General features: G+C 43.1%; 1 protein-coding gene across 2 annotated transcripts in view; it reads left to right on the top strand.

Moving 5' to 3' along the window:
• The window catches only part of FAM3C (FAM3 metabolism regulating signaling molecule C), a 39,300-nt gene extending 27,895 nt beyond the window's left edge, over positions 1–11,405 (top strand). For both annotated transcript variants that reach the window (XM_081929034.1, XM_081929035.1), the window contains exons 4-10: positions 252–281; positions 1,949–2,072; positions 4,525–4,583; positions 6,577–6,627; positions 8,009–8,093; positions 9,407–9,533; positions 10,537–11,405. In XM_081929034.1, the coding sequence (XP_081785160.1) occupies positions 252–281; positions 1,949–2,072; positions 4,525–4,583; positions 6,577–6,627; positions 8,009–8,093; positions 9,407–9,533; positions 10,537–10,626 (566 nt within the window). In that variant the 3' untranslated portion in view covers positions 10,627–11,405. The remainder of the gene's footprint in view (positions 1–251; positions 282–1,948; positions 2,073–4,524; positions 4,584–6,576; positions 6,628–8,008; positions 8,094–9,406; positions 9,534–10,536) is intronic.
• Positions 11,406–17,258: the final 5,853 nt, after the last annotated feature.

Here is a 17,258-nt window from a genome sequence, read left to right on the forward strand (position 1 = left end):
TAACTCAATCACACAATTTAGAATGGAGAAATATTAATTTGTAGGCAGTTATCCCATCCAGTAAAAATACTGTTCCGTGGCAGCACGTTCTGCACTCAAACTGGAATTGTACAGCTTCTGTAGGCCAGCATTGTCTAACCTTGGAGAAAAGCCATAACTTTAAAGCTGTCTCTTTTATTTGATAGATGTTGACGTGTTTTTTGTTTGTTTGGACGTGATTAAGGAATAATGTAAAATGTTATCTCTTTCAGCAAGATCACCACTGGAGCTACCTGCACGGCGTAAGTATCGTATAGCAGGGTTTTTACTTTTTCGTGTTCTATGTTCTTAGTTCTTCTATAAACCCAAAATAAGATGCTCATGACCCACAGGCAACCTCCAGCCTACTCTCTTATTCCAACTTTCTTAAGAATGACTAGACCACATGTGAATTTACACACAGTGGCAGAGCAGGACCTTAGGGGCTGGGGCAGAAAGCCTTGGTGGAGTGGTCATGAGCCCTGGGTTTGAGTTTTCTTGCTGAAAACCCTTCCAGCTACTAATGAACTGAAGCGAACTTTACCACCTAGATGGGGCCCTAGAAGGTACCTATTCTGACTCCTCCCTTTTCTTATTCCTCCTGGATGGAGAAATTCCCACTTTTGGACTCAGGCTTACAGTAAGGCCATTAAAATTGCTCAGGGGCATTTGCTTTGATCACTTTTTCAAAGAGGTGGCTCATCTCAGACATGGTGGCTCATCCTCTTGGCAGTGTACTCACAATAATAATAATAAATTATAGACATACATACACATACCACACATACCCTGCCCATCTGGCTGGGTTTCCCCAGCCACTCTGGGAGGCTTCCAACAGAATATTAAAAACAGGATAAAGCATCAAACCTTAAAAACTTCCCTAAACAGGGCTGCCTTCAGATGTCTTCTAAAAGTCAGATAGTTGTCTATTTCCTTGACATCTGCTGGGAGGGCGTTCCACAGGGTGGGCGCCACTACCAAAAAGGCCCTCTGGTTGGCTCCCTGTAACTTCGCTTCTCGCAGGGAGGGAACCGCCAGATGGCCCTTGGAGCTGGACCTCAGTGTCTGGGCTGAATGATGGGGGTGGAGATACTCTTTCAGGTATACTGGGCCAAGGCCATCACTGGGGTGGGTCAGGGCCAAGGCAGCAACAGCAAGGTTGCGGGAGCATCTGTGTGGGGCTGCTGAACCTGGAGTTCCCCTGACATCGCCACCTTGTGTCATCCTGACCACTGCAGCGCCGCCACTGGGAAGATGCCACTGCCTCCACCCCACCCTATATGAACCTATATTTACACATTCTTTATGTTCTGCCCAGTGAACATTACAGTGAGCTATATCTTGACCCGGGTCCCCATTTTTTGCTGGACCAGGACTCCATCAATCCTAACCAGGATGGGCAATGGAAGCTGTAGTCCCAACAACATTTGGAGACTCAAGCTTGGGCTAGCCATTGCATTTACCTCCGTCCTTCTGTGTAATTTGTGGAGCCTGAAAAAGAAAGAGCCGTTGGGCATCTCAGTTGGTTAGAGCATGGTGCTGACAATGGCTGCATATTCCTGCATTGCAGCTGCATATTCCTGCATTGCAGGGGGTTGCTTCCAGCTTTATGAAATATCTATATCTCAGAAAGAATTCACATTCTGGAACGCATGAATTTGCACATGTCTGCTCTAGTAGAAGTTGGTGGGGTAAAGGATACTGCTTTTATTTCCCAATTCTTAACCGTTAACATCAAGACAAGTGTGTAATTTTTTTGGCTTCACAAAACACTTTTCCAGATGATTTTCTTAAAAAAACAAACCCCACACTGTGGACTATCCTGTTGAAATCAATGTGTTCATGCTGTATAGTCTTTAGAAAGAAAGAGAAGAGAGCATCTGATGTTATATTGTTTTTCTGCTAATGGAATTTATTTTTCCCTCCAAAGCTACAAAACCCCCGAGATATAAATGTGGAACGACTAAAATTTGTCCAGAGAACCATTTTGCATTCAAAATGGCAAGTGGAGCAGCCAACGTCGTTGGGCCTAAAATTTGCGTAGAAGATAATGTGTACGTATCACCTGATTTCTCTTCTGTTGGTTTTTTGAAGGTAGTTTTGGATAATTTGCACCCTGGTCTTGAATAGAAAATGTACATTGCCTTTAATTTAGTTTGGAAACAAAAGGCACATTCCCTGAGTGCTTGCAATTGTTCCTGTGCCTACAGCAGGCTCTAACTATATATAGTGTATTACCAAACACTATTGCCCATAGGAGGCATTCACGATTCCATTTCTGCTACCCAGTCAAGTTGATTTTGCTTAGGCAGACTTTCTTTCCTTTCCTGATAGTTTAAATTACAAATGTAGGAGGAAGTGGGACATCTTTCATTAGTTCAATTTTTAATGCTGGCTGCTTTTTTCTTTTATACTTTCAGCGGTGCAAAATTTGTTTCAATGCTGGATTTTTTAATGTAATTAAGTGCCTTGGCTGCTGTTTTACATTGGATTGGCAGGTTATAAGATTTCTTAATAAACAATATCAGATCCAGTCCATTTTCCCTAGTGTTGTTAGTCAGTCTCATACTCTGCTTTATAATGTACCAGGATGAAACCCAAGCTGTCCATACTCGCCTGTGTTTTTTTATCCTGGATGCAAATTTACCGTGGAATGCAGGAGATAATGTCAAGGTTCAAGGACGGATTTGTTCTAGTGATTAACAGCCATACCAAATATTTGCATGGTTTCCTTACTGTTCTGCTATATACGCCACCATCCCAAAAGGGCTCAGCCCTGCCAGTCCAATGCTAGCCTTACTCAGAGTAGACTGATTGAAATTAATGAACATGACTAACTTAGGCCCATTGTTTTTAATGGATCTTAATTGGATATATTCCAAACTTTTTCGGTGGGGGGGTATTTCTGGCCTAGCTTCTCCGGAGTCCCTTGTCATCTGCTTTCATCTTTCAACTTTGAGAGTTATTGGAAAGAACAAATTGGTCTTGCATTCTTGTGCATGTTCATATTAAGAGTTTTCTTCTTCTTTCAATCACTATTTCTCTCAAAACTTCTAGAGCCATTGTTTGGCCTCCTTGCTCCTTTGCCCTTTCACCCCAACCAGTCAGCTGGCTCCAAAGCTTCCAGCTTGATTTATTTCACCGCAAGATTAGATTACGTATCCAAAGGCCAGAGTTGTGATCTGGAACCTCAGGTGACATCTGAGGGACTTACAAAGCAGAATAAGTGTTTCTTGATGTATCCGATGAGGTTGATGTCCTCCTTTAAATGCTTCCTCCATTGCTTCATAAGTTAAGATGACATTCAGGCCATGCTGAGCAGGGCTGCAGGGACCCTTTTAAGGCTTGGGGGCTGCTTTCAGATCTGACTCTTGACTGTGCATCCCCAAGTTCACCTGTGTCACACAGCATCTTTCTCAAAGCTCAGTGGGCACACCTGGTGGCGTCCTTCCCCAAGTCATCCTCTGTTGAAATGTTAATCCATTGTTTCTCAAACTTGGGTCCCCAGTTCTTGTTGGGACTACAACTCCCAACATCCATGACTGCTGGTCCTGCTAGCTATGGATGATGGGAGTTGTAGTTCAGCAACAGCTGGGGACCCACATTTGACAAATGCGGTGTTAATCGTACACTCTGAATGGAATTTCAGACCTTGAAATACTGTCCAGCTTCCTTTCTACCAACGCTTCAGCAAGAAACCTAAAGTGATGCATTGCTACCCCCTTGTGGTAAATCCTATGCATCACAGTAGCTAACTCACGACGGAATTGGTAAAAAAGCAAAACCCAACACCTGTATCTTAAAAATGAAATGCAATACTTGGCTCACAAATGCTGTTCTGCTGTGACAATCTGATGGTCCATAAAGGACATCATGTGTGCTGAACCCAAACCATAACCCAGCAAAGGCCATATCAAGAGTATTTTCTCTTCCATAGCCCAGCTCATGTTTCAGTTTCTATGCTCTGTAAGCTAGTGCCAGAAAAGCTGCTCTGTAGATGGACCTGTTGTTTAACAGGAAGTTGATTAAGATGGTGCATGTTCTTCTTCTTATAATAATAGGAGGTTCTCTTTTCCCCGAAATGGGACATGGGTTAATTAGTCGGATTTGCTTAACTTGAAGAACGTGTGTTAGTTAAAGCTGTATGTTTTGAGATTGGCTAGATGAGTCTCACGGCTGGCAGTGGAATAACTGGTCTCCCTGAATTGTAGCTTTTCAAAGTAGACCCTGGGTGGACTCCTCTTGCATGTTAAATCAGATGCACAGTCCAATTTGTTATGCTGTCTGCCGTCTGTAATAATTTAAAGTGATGATGGAAAAAGAGCCAACCCTTCCTGTAGCTGTAAGGTGTGCAAATTTCATTTAGCCCAGAGGGGAGAAGTTCACATTTCTTACAGGATGTCGTTAGAAAGTATACTATACTCTCCACAACCTCCAGTTGGCAGCGGGGAGTTGGAGAGGGGGAAAGCTTGTCATAATTCCCTTTCTCTGCGGTTTTCGTTTCAGGTTGATGAGTGGAGTTAAAAACAACGTTGGAAGAGGGATTAATATAGCTCTGGTCAATGGTAAGTGACTGGTTTGGGGTTTTTAAACCGTATCAGCGTTCTTATATTAACGTTACAACTATTTCCAGGCAAGTAGTAAGGAAGCCTGAACGCTGGCATGGAGAATTAATCATGGTAGAAGGCAAATTCCACATGTGGAATGACTGGACCTAGCTACAAATGAACAGTCAGTGGTAACTTTCAAAAGTGGCTAGCATGACCTGCAACTAAATGTTGCAGCGTTAGAGTGGTCCTGTTCAGGGTCCTTCCAGAACAATTCCATTCCACTCCCCCACCATCATTCCCTCCCCTGCTTTCCCCACAGAACATGCCCAGTCCTCATTGGGGAGGGGGGTTGTGTCTCTTCATCTGGTCCCCACCTTGCAAACTTTGAGCTTCCACCGATGCTACTGATAACCTCCCTTCTTTGTGTGTGGATGACACCATTTTGTCAACATACAGATCTACACTTGGAAAAAGAGTGTTTATGTATTGACTATTTCCTTGAGAAGAAACATACAAAGTCTGGCTGGCGCTGGTTCTCGCTTTGTTAACTGAAAGGTTTTATTCACTCCTTCCTTCATGGCAGCCGACAGCACCGAAACAAAATCACAGTAAAACTTATAAAAATTGATTGGATCCTAGCACGCTCTTGCCTTTTTGTACTTGCTGAAGTCATTAGAAGTAATTCCAGAAAGAGATTGCTGCCATCGCCCTTTGCAAAAACCTTAATAACTTGGGTGACTCTGAGCTGAACTGTTGCCCGTTGCTTCCTAGGATGTTATCCTCTAGCAGTCCAGCCCCAAATGAGCAGAGTTTTGGGGGTATTCCTGCTACTTCTTAAAACCTTCATGAAACTCTAAAACAGTTCTGATTGTGGTTTTTCGTAGTTTACATGGTGATTTTGGTTTGCTAATGAAATTGTTGGCCAATAGGAGTTCACATTTCTGTCCCCAAACATAATCTAATCTTTGTGTGTACACTGTGATTAAATCCAGCACTGCATCCCTGTTGTAAGCAGACCACCCCGATAACTTTATTAAAAATCTTTACAAAATGACAACTTGCATCTGTCAGTATTACTGTATTTTTCGCTCTATAGGACGCACTTTCCCCCCTCCAAAAATTAAGGGGAAATGTGTGTGCATCCTATGGAGTGAATGCAGGCTTCTTGGCTTTAGCGATAGCAACGCGAAGCCTCCAAAGCGCAGAGGGAGAGCTCCCCCCATGCTCCGGAGATTTCGCGTTGCTTTCACTAAAGCCACCGGAGTGCAGCGCGAACTACCACTGCGCTCCGGGGGCTTCAGGCAGCTATCCGCAAGCCTTCAGAGCGCAGCAGGAGTTTCCGCTGAGCTCCGAAGGCTTGCGGATAGCTGCTGAAGCCTGGAGAGCGAGAGGGGTCGGTGCACACCGATCCCTCTTGCTCTCCAGGCTTCGCTTCGCTGGAGAGGCGCTGCAGTTTTCCCTCTCTGAACAGCGCCCCTTCAGCGAAGTGGGAGGAGAAATGGAAGGGGCTCCGTTTCTCCTACCGCTTCGCTGAAGGGGTGCTGAGCAGAGAGGGGGAGAATTCCCCCTGTTCTCCCCCTCCTATCGTCCGGTGCATCCTATAGAGCGAAAAATGTGGTGTTTTTTTAAAAAAGAAAAAACAACTAATTTGGAGGACAATTTCAGTGGGGAGGACATTAGGTGAAAGCTTAGCCAAAGTTGTGTGTAATAGCTTTTAACATTCTGGTAATCACTAGCTTTAAAAATGTGGAAATCGCTCATGGCCTCTGCTGGTGATGGCTAAAGTCAAGCAATGGCCAAAGATGGAGGCATCCTGTACACTTAGCCAGATTCTGTCTCTGGTTGGCAGCTGTGTTAAAAGCCCACTTTGCTTTGTTATAAACCCAACAATGCAGAGCCTTTTGAAGGGGCTGTTTGCAGCTTCCATGCGAGCAAAAGCTGTTCACTTTATCTGTAGTGGTTTTCGAACGTGCTGTTGCATTTAACTTACTTATTAATCCTTTTCTAGGCAAAACAGGTAGCATGGTGGATACAAAATTCTTTGACATGTGGGGTGGAGGTAAGTGCTGGAATACTTGCTTCTTATATTAAAAAATCAGTATAAAATGAAAGTAGTTAAGCGAGTTTTCCTGCTCAGATGTTGAAAGAAGAACTTTGAATTGAAAATTGCATTTTCATTTAATAATAATAATAATCTCAGAATCTAGACATTTGAAACTTATTGGCATTGCTAGGTTGTTTGCAGACTTGAAATATAAAATCTCCCATCAGCTATCAAATATGTTATATGCTGGCAGGTGTGTGAGCGAAACTGAATGATCTCTGCATTTTTAGCCTGTGCAGATTGCTGAATAGGGAGCTGGGCATTTAACTGGATTGATTCATTTAAAGGCATGATTGATTGATTGATGTACGGTGGTGGGGAAGAATGAGCTGATTTTCTTTTGCTTCATTGCGAATCAGGTTTATATGTTAAAATGTGAAATTTATATTTTTTAGCACATTTTCATTTTGAATTATTTTGCTTCCTGATCTTTAGAGGACACTTGGATTTAGTCCTTTACAATGGATTTTCCTTGCATTTTTTTCGCAGCTGATTTTTATGTGACAATGTTGATTTTGATACTGATGAGGATGCTCTAGTTAGTTTTTATAGAATGTAGAAATTGTCTCCTTTTTGTTTTGGTATTATTTGCTGTTTATTTGAGATGTCTTAACCTATGTTGTAAACCGCTTAAGAGTTTTGTTTAACTACAAGCAGTATATAAATGTCCAAAAGCAACAATGAAACAACAACAACCATGCTTCTGAAATCTACACAGCAAAAGGCTGGGTGTGTTATGGGTATACTCTCAGCTCACAGCAGGAAATGGAAAGAACTAGAGCCATGCATGGAATGGAGTGTGCACCTAGAAAGTGCCCCCAGAAGATCACAGCTGGGGAACCTGTGTCCCTCCAGATGTTGAACTACATCTCTCTACTTTTGGCTGGGGCCAATGGGGTTCCAGCAACATCTGGACGCCACATGTTCCTCATCACTACGGTAGCTATGGTAGGGTTTTTGTAATTGGCGTGCAGAAGTTCCATAGTAGACAAATAAATGTGGATAGCATTCCCTGGTTGAAGGAAGTTAAAAACATTAGCATATACCATTGCATATTGGCTGTCATTATCATCAAATGCTAAACACCATGGCATGTCACCTATCACTACTGTGAAACGCCAGAAATAGAAATTTTGAGCAGTCTGCAAACACTTGGCATCGAAATTTAGCAAAGAACATTCAGAGGTAATTCTTAAACATAAATTAGTTGGGGCTCTTAATCCCAGCAACATTGCTATTTTCCATCTCATATCTTCTTTGAAAGGAAGTCCCATGTAGAAATTTTAGCACTGTATTCGATTGTGACTGTGTTGTGCTAAACTTCTGTTTCGTTTAGATGTCGCCCCGCTTATTGACTTTCTGAAGACCATTAAAGATGGAACAATCGTATTAATGGCAACCTACGATGATGGCGCAACTAAGTAAGCAGTTGCTAAGACCACCCAAAAAAAGAGGGTTGTTTACACATAGGGAATCAGTCATATGGATAAGGACTAAGGCAGCGATGTCTTAACTTGTCAGCTGCTGTAGTAGCAGTGGAGGACACCATTTCTCTGAATGTTTGACATTCCTAAGGCCATTTCCCTAGTCTGTAGGAGGCGGCTGAGCCTAAGCATTTGTGGACAGAAGAGGATAGACTTTGCCAAAGCATGGAGATCAAGGTAGTGGGGTAGGAGAGCAGGAAAAATAATAACCACATTTTGCAACCAATGCAAATTCCTGCATTGCAGGGGGTTGGACTACCTCATGGTCCCTTCCAACTCTACAGTTCTGTGATTCTATAGACGAGTCTGAAAAGCCCGGGACCCAAAATTTCATGCTATGGTGGCTCATTTAGCAGTAACATATTTAGCGTTAACTCTGGAAGTGTACATTCGATTCTGACCCAACTAAGCCTCCTGATGTATACTGTTCTCCAATGTCAGGTGTGGGGCTGGTAGCTGTGGTTTTGAGAAAATGACCTTGTGGATCTAATTAGGTCCCTGGCCTGATCTAGCTATATAATCAGGCAAAATGACTAGGAAAATCCCTGAGAACTTGAATGCAATTGCCCTTGAATAGGCCATGCCTCTGGAGTTTACAGCTGGGAGCAAGGAGAAGGGGTAGTGGCCCAAGAGAGGCTAGGATAATTGCCGTATATACTCGAGTATAAGCCGACCTGAATATAAACCGAGGCACCTAATTTTACCACAAAAAACTGGGAAAACGTATTGACTCAAGTATAAGCCGGTTCACCACACCACAAACCTGGTGGTGGCGGCAGCAGAGGAGGAAGGAGCAGCCCAAAAGGACCCTCTCTTGAGTATAAGCCGAGAGGGGCTTTTTCAGCAAAAAAAATGTGCTGAAAAAGTCAGCTTATACTCGAGTATATACGGTAGATGAAATACATATTTTTCTTCAATGGCCATGGAAGTTTATCTAAAGCATTGGCATCCAATAGCATCCATCTGTATCAAAGTGAAGGCATCACTGGACTTGAATTGTACCCTTTTGCCAAGTAAACACAACTCGAATGGCGCACGAATCAGAATGGTTATTTGAATCAGTTGCGTAGATTGCAGACAGCCAATGTTACCCCCCAGAGGTTGCTGCTGTCATTGCTGACATCTGGTCATGCTGCTTGTGGCAGAGGAAAGTTGCACACTCAGAAGCCAACCCATTGGCAACCCATGGTTAATACAGCCAGGACCTTATCAGTTCATTTGTATATTAACCCTTTTGAATCTTTTCCAAGGCTTAACGAAGAATCGCGGAAACTAATATCTGAACTAGGAAGCACATCCATCACGAACCTTGGCTTCAGAGACAACTGGGTCTTCTGCGGCGGGAAAGGAATCAAGACTAAAAGCCCATTTGAACAGGTTTGTTCCCAGTTTAACATTTGGAAAAGCCATGTGGAGTCCAAGACGCACATTCCTCCTCTTCTGTATTGCAGCTGTAGAAATATATGCAAACTTGCAACTGCTGTTATACATCTGCATTGATTTGAATTTTCCCTTTCATTTGGTGCAATTGGAACGTTTAATTCAGTTCTGTTACACACAAGTTTCCAAAAGCCTCTGCCTTTCATGTTTCAGGCACACCAGCAAGTTAAAGTGTTTGCTCCATGATTGCTTCCTTATCATTTTATTAAAAAACAAAATGGAAGGCTAGAATATAGATTTTAAAAATACAGTGGTACCTTGGGTTAAGAACTTAATTTGTTCCGGAGGTCCATTCTTAACCTGAAGCTGTTCTTAACCTGAAGCACCACTTTAGCTAATGGGGCCTCCCGCTGCTGCGTGATTTCTGTTCTCATCCTGAAGCAAAGTTCTTAACCCGAGGTACTATTTCTGGGTTAGCGGAGTCTGTAACCTGAAGCGTCTGTAACCCAAGGTACCACTGTAAGTGTTTAGCCTTTGACCAAGAATAGCTTAACTAGGTGTCTTACTGTCTTACTAGCTCACTTCCAAACATGTTGAGACTATTCTACAGGAAGTAGAGTAAGCCTTGTTAAACCAACTGTGACATACCTGGTTATGTATATATTTGCAAGATCACAGTAGATGAAAGGAGACTACAGTTGTACCTTGGGTTACAGACACTTCGGGTTACAGACTCCACTAACCCAGAAATAGAACCTCAGGTTAAGAACTTTGCTTCAGGATGAGAACAGAAATCGTGTGGCGGCAGCAGGAGGCCCCTTTAGCTAAAGCGGTGCTTCAGGTTAAGAACAGTTTCAGCTTAAGAATGGACCTCCAGAACGAATTAAGTTCTTAACCCGAGGTATGTAAAAAAGTTTTTATTTCGTAAATGTATGCTGAAAGCCAATTATCACTTTAGTATTTTGACTGTTGCAATTGTCACCCCACCCCCCGTTTGCAGCATATTAAGAACAACAAAGACACAAACAAGTATGAAGGATGGCCAGAGGTCGTGGAGATGGAAGGCTGCATTCCACAGAAACTGGACTGAAGACATTGTCAAATGGACATTTACAGTGCGAAAGGACATTGGAGGGAAAATGCACTTTCTGCTGCTGTTGGGTAGAGAATACTCTGTATGGAGGAAGAAGAATTACTATGTATGGGCACATCCCATCCAGGCTAGTATCTCGCTCAAGGCCCATAAAAATGAATGGGAGCTGAGCAAACGAGCATGGTGAATCGCGCAATTCATTTTAAAATGGGGCTTGTGCAGGGATTTATCCGGCCAGATTGTGCCCCATGTAAATACTCTCCAAGCATGTTTCCACCTTAGAATGTGCATGGGCATTGACATTTTTGAAAATCCGATTTATTTATTGTCAAAACAGAGATCCTTCTTTTGGTGTAAATGTGTACATAGGCCCAGACCGAGGAAATTACTCTTTCTAAGCATCTTCCTCCTATCCTTACTTGCTTTTCTTTTACTCCCCCACCCCCAAAGCACAATGTTCAGGTTATTTTATGGTAAACCTCTTTTAGAACTACCAGCATAGGCCATTAAATGTACCCAATAAATAACTGAACTGATCCTGAGCTATGTCGTAGTTTGCTCAAACAATGGTGACGTTGGCTGCAAGTGCGTATCTAGTGGGATATGCCAACCTTAGCCAAAAATGCGAACTTATATTTATGCTCTGCCTCTTTGAAAGCAGCATTCTTCTGTGATCTCTACTCCTTTTCAAACCTTCAGATAGGTGAAGGTTGAGTGTTGAATACAAAATTGTAGGCTGCTATAAGAAGCACAATTAAACCCTTTTAAAATGAAAACCAATGTTATATCATTGCGTTTGTTGCTATGGTTAGATTATCTGTGGCCCATGCTTCTGGTTAGCAAGACATACTGCTAATAGAGCAGGATAATGTAGTTGCTTTGTGTCTGTGTGTGTTCAGCTAGACATCCTTTAAAGTTCTATAAACCACCAACCGCGCCAGTTGCTTTAGGTAATATTGGAGAGAAACCCACCATTGGCAGTTAGTGTTATTCTGGAAGCAAGCAATTGCATGTTAAAAAGTAGTCTTAATTTCTATTAGGAATTAAACTCAGCACGCATCAGCCAACCTGGGCAGTTTTGCTACCTATCCTACAAGTAAAAAAATTGAGGAAAGGGGTTGAATATTTTGGGGAAGGGAACTCTTATTATAGCACATCTATATTATAGGACTGGAAATGTTGCCAATTGAATATCCCGTTTTAACGATAGGGTTTAAAAGGGCAGACCACATCTTTAAGGATATTTGATGTTCATTTACGGTGCATTTCATCACCCCTTGCCCCCGCCATCTTCCACATGGCAGGTGTGTGCATCCTATAGGTACTGATAGTTTGGAAAATCCATGTGCCACATTTTTTGCGACTAGGCTCTAAAGGGCTCTACATGCACAGTGCACACCTCTGGCAATCGCTAGAATCCACAGACCGCTTGTTGCACCCCCCTCCACAAAAAACCACCTCCAGGAAGCAGAAAGGCAAGCAACTTGCTGGTACTTGGTGAGAACTGTGGGCCCAGTGTTCCTAAAAGTGACTCAGGCCATTTGGGTTCTGCTTAGTAGTGGGGGGGGGGTGCAGTGGTGCTAATTTCTGCAGTCCTGCATTGGGGTTCCAATTTGGGGGTGTTTTTTTACTTGTACCCAACTCAGAGGCAGTGAACCTGCAGCCCTTCAGATGTAATTCAGCTACAACTACCGTCCCGTCTCCCCACTGGTCTTAGAGACCTTATCAAAGTGTAATATAATTTTGATGATGTGTTTGCTGTAGGGGATCAAGTTATACTTATGTGTACAGTCTTGTCAAGTCTGCGCTGTGTTGGCAGATAGGGTTAGCCAACCTTCCCCGCCCCAACAGTAGGAGCATTTTAAAACCAAGCAGTTGACTTGGTTACTGAGAGTTGCAGTTGGACTAATCAAATATTGTTTGCACTAAAGATATTAAAGCAATACTGATAATTATGACTTAAAATAGTTCAGAAGAGCCACCCAACTTTCCAAACCAAGAGCTGGTGACTGGAATCTGAGCTGCTTTACTGTTTTAACCTGTTCATACCATGTTTTTTCTCCCTTCTTAGCAATTTACTGTAGTCTAGCAATAAAATGCACCCTCAACCGTCAAGGCAATTATTTGTAAATACCATGCAGATTTGTTGTTCATGTTCAGAAGAAATAAAACCACATTTCCGAGTATTATATTTTTTCATCAAATAAAAGTTTTTAAAACCCACGACCAAAAGTTTTATGGGCTCCGCCAGAAGCCCATGTTTTTACTTGGTGTACAAAGATGCTGAAAGCCTGCCTTAGAAAGGTGAAGCACAAATGGGACAAACCCAAGCATCAATCCCCCTACATGAAAAGCAGGAAGTCCTGATTGGCTGCAGCTCTGCTGAGAATCCACACAATCTCTTTGGAAAGGGAGTTTGATGCTTGCAATCTCTTGGACGTTGATCCCTGGGACCAGGAAGTATGAAAGCCACACTGTAGCTGCTTCATGCTTACATTGTGCAAAGCATGCTAGCTGTGGACATCTGCCAGGGAATTCCTTCTGAGCATACGTTTTTTGAGTGCCACAAAACCTCCCTGCATTCTGGAACCAACTAGGGTTTCAGGGTGTAGGGAAAGCCTTTATGTGTAGGTGTCCCCTTGCAGATGGTCCTGCCTAAGGCTTGGACTTCAAGAGTGATGCATATGTAACAATAAATAACTTTTTATTCAGTTAACGAAGGTGAAAGAACATGGTCATGTTTTAAGTATAAAGCAATGAAATACAGCACCTTACAAAATTAAGCATATTAGATGGAAGTTGCTTGGCTACCCCGTTCAGTTGCTCCACCTGCAATAATCTTACTCATTCTCCCGTTGAGTCTCTGTCTGTGCAGATGTCACGTGAGCTGCCTGCATCTCTGCTCTCAAACCCATGTGATGAGTTATAAAAGATCTAAAAACCGCCTTACCAAATGGGGAAGATTAAGCTTGTCTCCATCAAAGGCGAAGGGGTAGGATCCAGATCTAACCATACTTCAGGCAGAAACCACTGGAATCAATGGGATCTAAGTTGGTTGTGGTTAATTTAAGTTCCCACCGATTTCAGTCTAAGCATGATTAGTTCTGGATCCAACCCTATAGTCACACTGCCAGTTCTACACACACTTGCATGGGAAGAAGTCTCATTGATCTCAGACTTGCTGCTGAGAAGCCATGCACAAAAAAACAACCAAAGTTTATCTCAGTTCTAGAAATTTAACAGGCTTAAATAAAACACTGGATGTGAACACGCATAACTTAAATACATGCACTATATAAACTTTCAGTCGTATCAAAAATACAAGACATTCAAGCACAGATGCTTTCCTTCAAAGCTTCCATTTACATCATAATTACCATGACATCACCCTTCATTTTTGCGGAAGTATAATCAGTCCCGAAAGACACTGTTGAGGCTGCCACCCCTATGCATGCTTAGCTGGGAGTCAAAACCACTGAACTCGATAGGATCAGAACAAGCAAGCATAGGAATGAGCTGGGTTAAGTAGTGGGTTTCATGTGCATATGTATTCCAGCAGTTCCAGGAAGCCAACCCACATGTCCATAGCATTTAGGGTTTTATGTACCACACAGTGGCTGCAAAGCAAGATCTGCAAGAGCTAATAAAAATTCTGCTTTTGAGCTGAAACTCGAGGCTTGCCCAATTCCGCCAGCATTTCTTCCCATCAATAGTGCTGATGTTGACAAAACGCTGCTCAGGCTGCTAAGTAGATATATGAGCCAAGCTGAGTGGCTAAGCCGGCATATAAGATAACCAGTTGAGAGATTATAACCAGATGCAAATAAGTCCATTCAAATCAATGAGATATTTCCACGAAACCGCCCACGATCCAGCAAAACATGCCAATGTATAACACCAAACAGGGCAGTCTGCTGCCAGCTATGGAAGGTGGAAGGGGACCACTAGCCATTAAAACAGGGTGGCCCAACAGGGATTCAAATTTGGAGCGCAAGACTGTCTTCCTCGATCCACACTCACTTGCCCCCCCCCAACATATGTGACATCAGGTTGTAGCAGGTAGTGATGTGGCTTTCAATGCACCATTAGGAGCCTTAGAGCAAGCCGATTGTGCATTGGCAAACAGGTTTCCTAGGTGGCACTTGCTCCCGTAGTAGCTGATGTCTGCAGGCAGATTTTGGAACTGCCGCCCATCGGCTAATGGGTAAAGGTGACGTTCAAGGAGCTTGAAAACACCATGCAAAGCTCTTTTGCAAATCCTACACGGTGCTTTGAAGTCCTAACTTTGGGACTTCAAAGCACCCAACTACCTGACATCAATGTGAGGTCATGTGTTAACGGGTGGGCAGCCCTGTCCACCTGTGAGCTTTGATCCAGTAAGAATCTGCAGAGCCAAAAAGTTCACCAGCTGAGAATTAAACACTTTCCCCTCACACATCTCCTCCCCATAACAACCAGAAGCCATGATCCAGGAAAGCATGCATAACAGACCTATACAGTCAGATTTTCTGCTGTTTTTAGAGAAAAGTCCCATGCCATCTCACTGAATTTTAAAATTCAATTCAGAGCTGCTCCTCTATGATACATAGAGGTTATCTGGTCCAGGCAAGATCTGCAGTGCAGGATCAAACAACAGCATAAACCTTTGCTTGAACCTCTGCCTGAACGCCTCCAGCAATGGACAGCCCACAACTGTCTGAGACTGCATATTCTGCTATTGAATGGCTAATTTTAGCCGAAATTTCCTTCCCTGCAATCTCACTGCTGGTCCTAGTCCCATCCTTTGGAACAGTGGAGAAGAAGCCTGTTCTGTCTCCTGTATGACATCCCTTCAGATATTTGAAGGCTTGAACTTAATCATCACTCCTTCAGGCAAAACATACCCAATTCTTTCAAGCATTGCACACAGAACTTGGTTTCCAGATCCCTCACCAGGTCAACCCTCCTGTAGACATGCTCCCCGTTGCGCGGATTCGAACCACCAACCTTGATTGGCAAGACATGCTCCAGTTGGACAATGTCCTTAGAAACAATGGCACCATTCACAAAGCAGGAACACCTTGACTTGCCTTTTTTCACAGCACAACTTTACCCATGAGTAATCAGAATGGATGCTTTTGACTTATGGTGCTGGAGGAGACTCTTGAGAGTCCCATGGACTGCAAGAAGATCAAACCGATCCATTCTTAAGGAAATCAGCCCTGAGTGCTCACTGGAAGGACAGATCCTGAAGCTGAGGCTCCAGTACTTTGGCCACCTCATGAGAAGAGAAGACTCCCTGGAAAAGACCCTGATGTTGGGAAAGATTGAGGCCACAAGGAGAAGGAGTGCCTGGCGTGCTCTGGTCCACGGGGTCACGAAGAGGCAGACACGACTAAACAACAACAACAACAAATCAGAATGGGCCTTACTTCCAAGTAAATGGGATAGCAGCCTCAAGCTATCCATATTGGATAAGCTAGAAGAGCCAAAGTAATTAAGAGCCAAGGTAATTTAGAATCAGTAGCTTGGTGAACCAGATTAAAAGAGCTGATCTACCTTAGTAGCTCAGATGGCAGAGCAAGAGTGTCTTAATCTTAGGGTTGTGGGTTCTAGCCCTGTTGGGCAAAATATTCCTGTATTGCAGGGGGCTGGACTAGATGACCCTTGTGGTCCCTTCCAACTCTACAATTCTATGATTCTAAGACATTTCTTCTTGTAAGACCAAAGGCACATCAGCAAACACCTGAAAAACTAAATCTAGAGGATAATTTTGTGTTCCTCTCTCTTACCTTTCTTATAAGGAGCCTCTGTTTTAAGAGTTGTGTTGAAAGTGAGGCCATTAAAGGTTGGTCCAGTGTTCTCTTAGAAAATTCCAGAAAGCATAATTTAAGCAAACATATTAACAGTGCAAACCTGTATGTCTACTCAGGAGCTCACCCCTCTAACTTCAACAGGACTTGAGGCAATTCCAGACTGTTGCTATTTGGGGGTGGGATTCCATCACAAACTGGCAAATTCAGGCTGTGCCATTATAGCTGACTGGAAGGTTTGCTGCCACAAAAGCCATTCCCCCAATAGAACAGACTTTTTGCAATAAGGAAAGTGACAGGAAAAGGCACTCGATAGAAAGTATGGGACAATGTTTGCTGCGACACAATGTCATCTAACCTCTGTGCAAACAAATCAGGATGCATGTTCATTGAATAGCCAACATTGCCCAAAATTTGCAAGCAAGTTCTTAAGTTTGCAAAGCCTATTTTTTCCTTACATCAAGTACAGTAAATGACTAAATCTACAGATTAAAAATTTTATTGGACGGAGCTCCAATGCCATCTAGTAGATCCAGACTCACAAAGCTTATCGGTTTATCAACATTGGCCACAGAAGTGGCTTTCGGCGCAAGAGGAAGGGATGAGGTGGTGGCCAGGTCATTGTTGTGCAAAGACACCAAAGGAGTTGATCCAATACTCCTGCTAGTGCATTTGCACCACAATGACCTCCAAGTCACCCCCTTCCTTCCTCCACCCGAGCTGGCAAACCACTTTTGACTGACCATACTTGCAATGACTTGGAAACGATGACTGTGCCAAAGAAACAAGATAATTGATTAACCTGATCGGAATAAATGCCTCTTTTATTGCAGGGTG

Source organism: Podarcis melisellensis, assembly GCF_964234715.1.
Source record: "Podarcis melisellensis genome assembly, chromosome: 10".
Taxonomy (NCBI): domain Eukaryota; kingdom Metazoa; phylum Chordata; class Lepidosauria; order Squamata; family Lacertidae; genus Podarcis; species Podarcis melisellensis.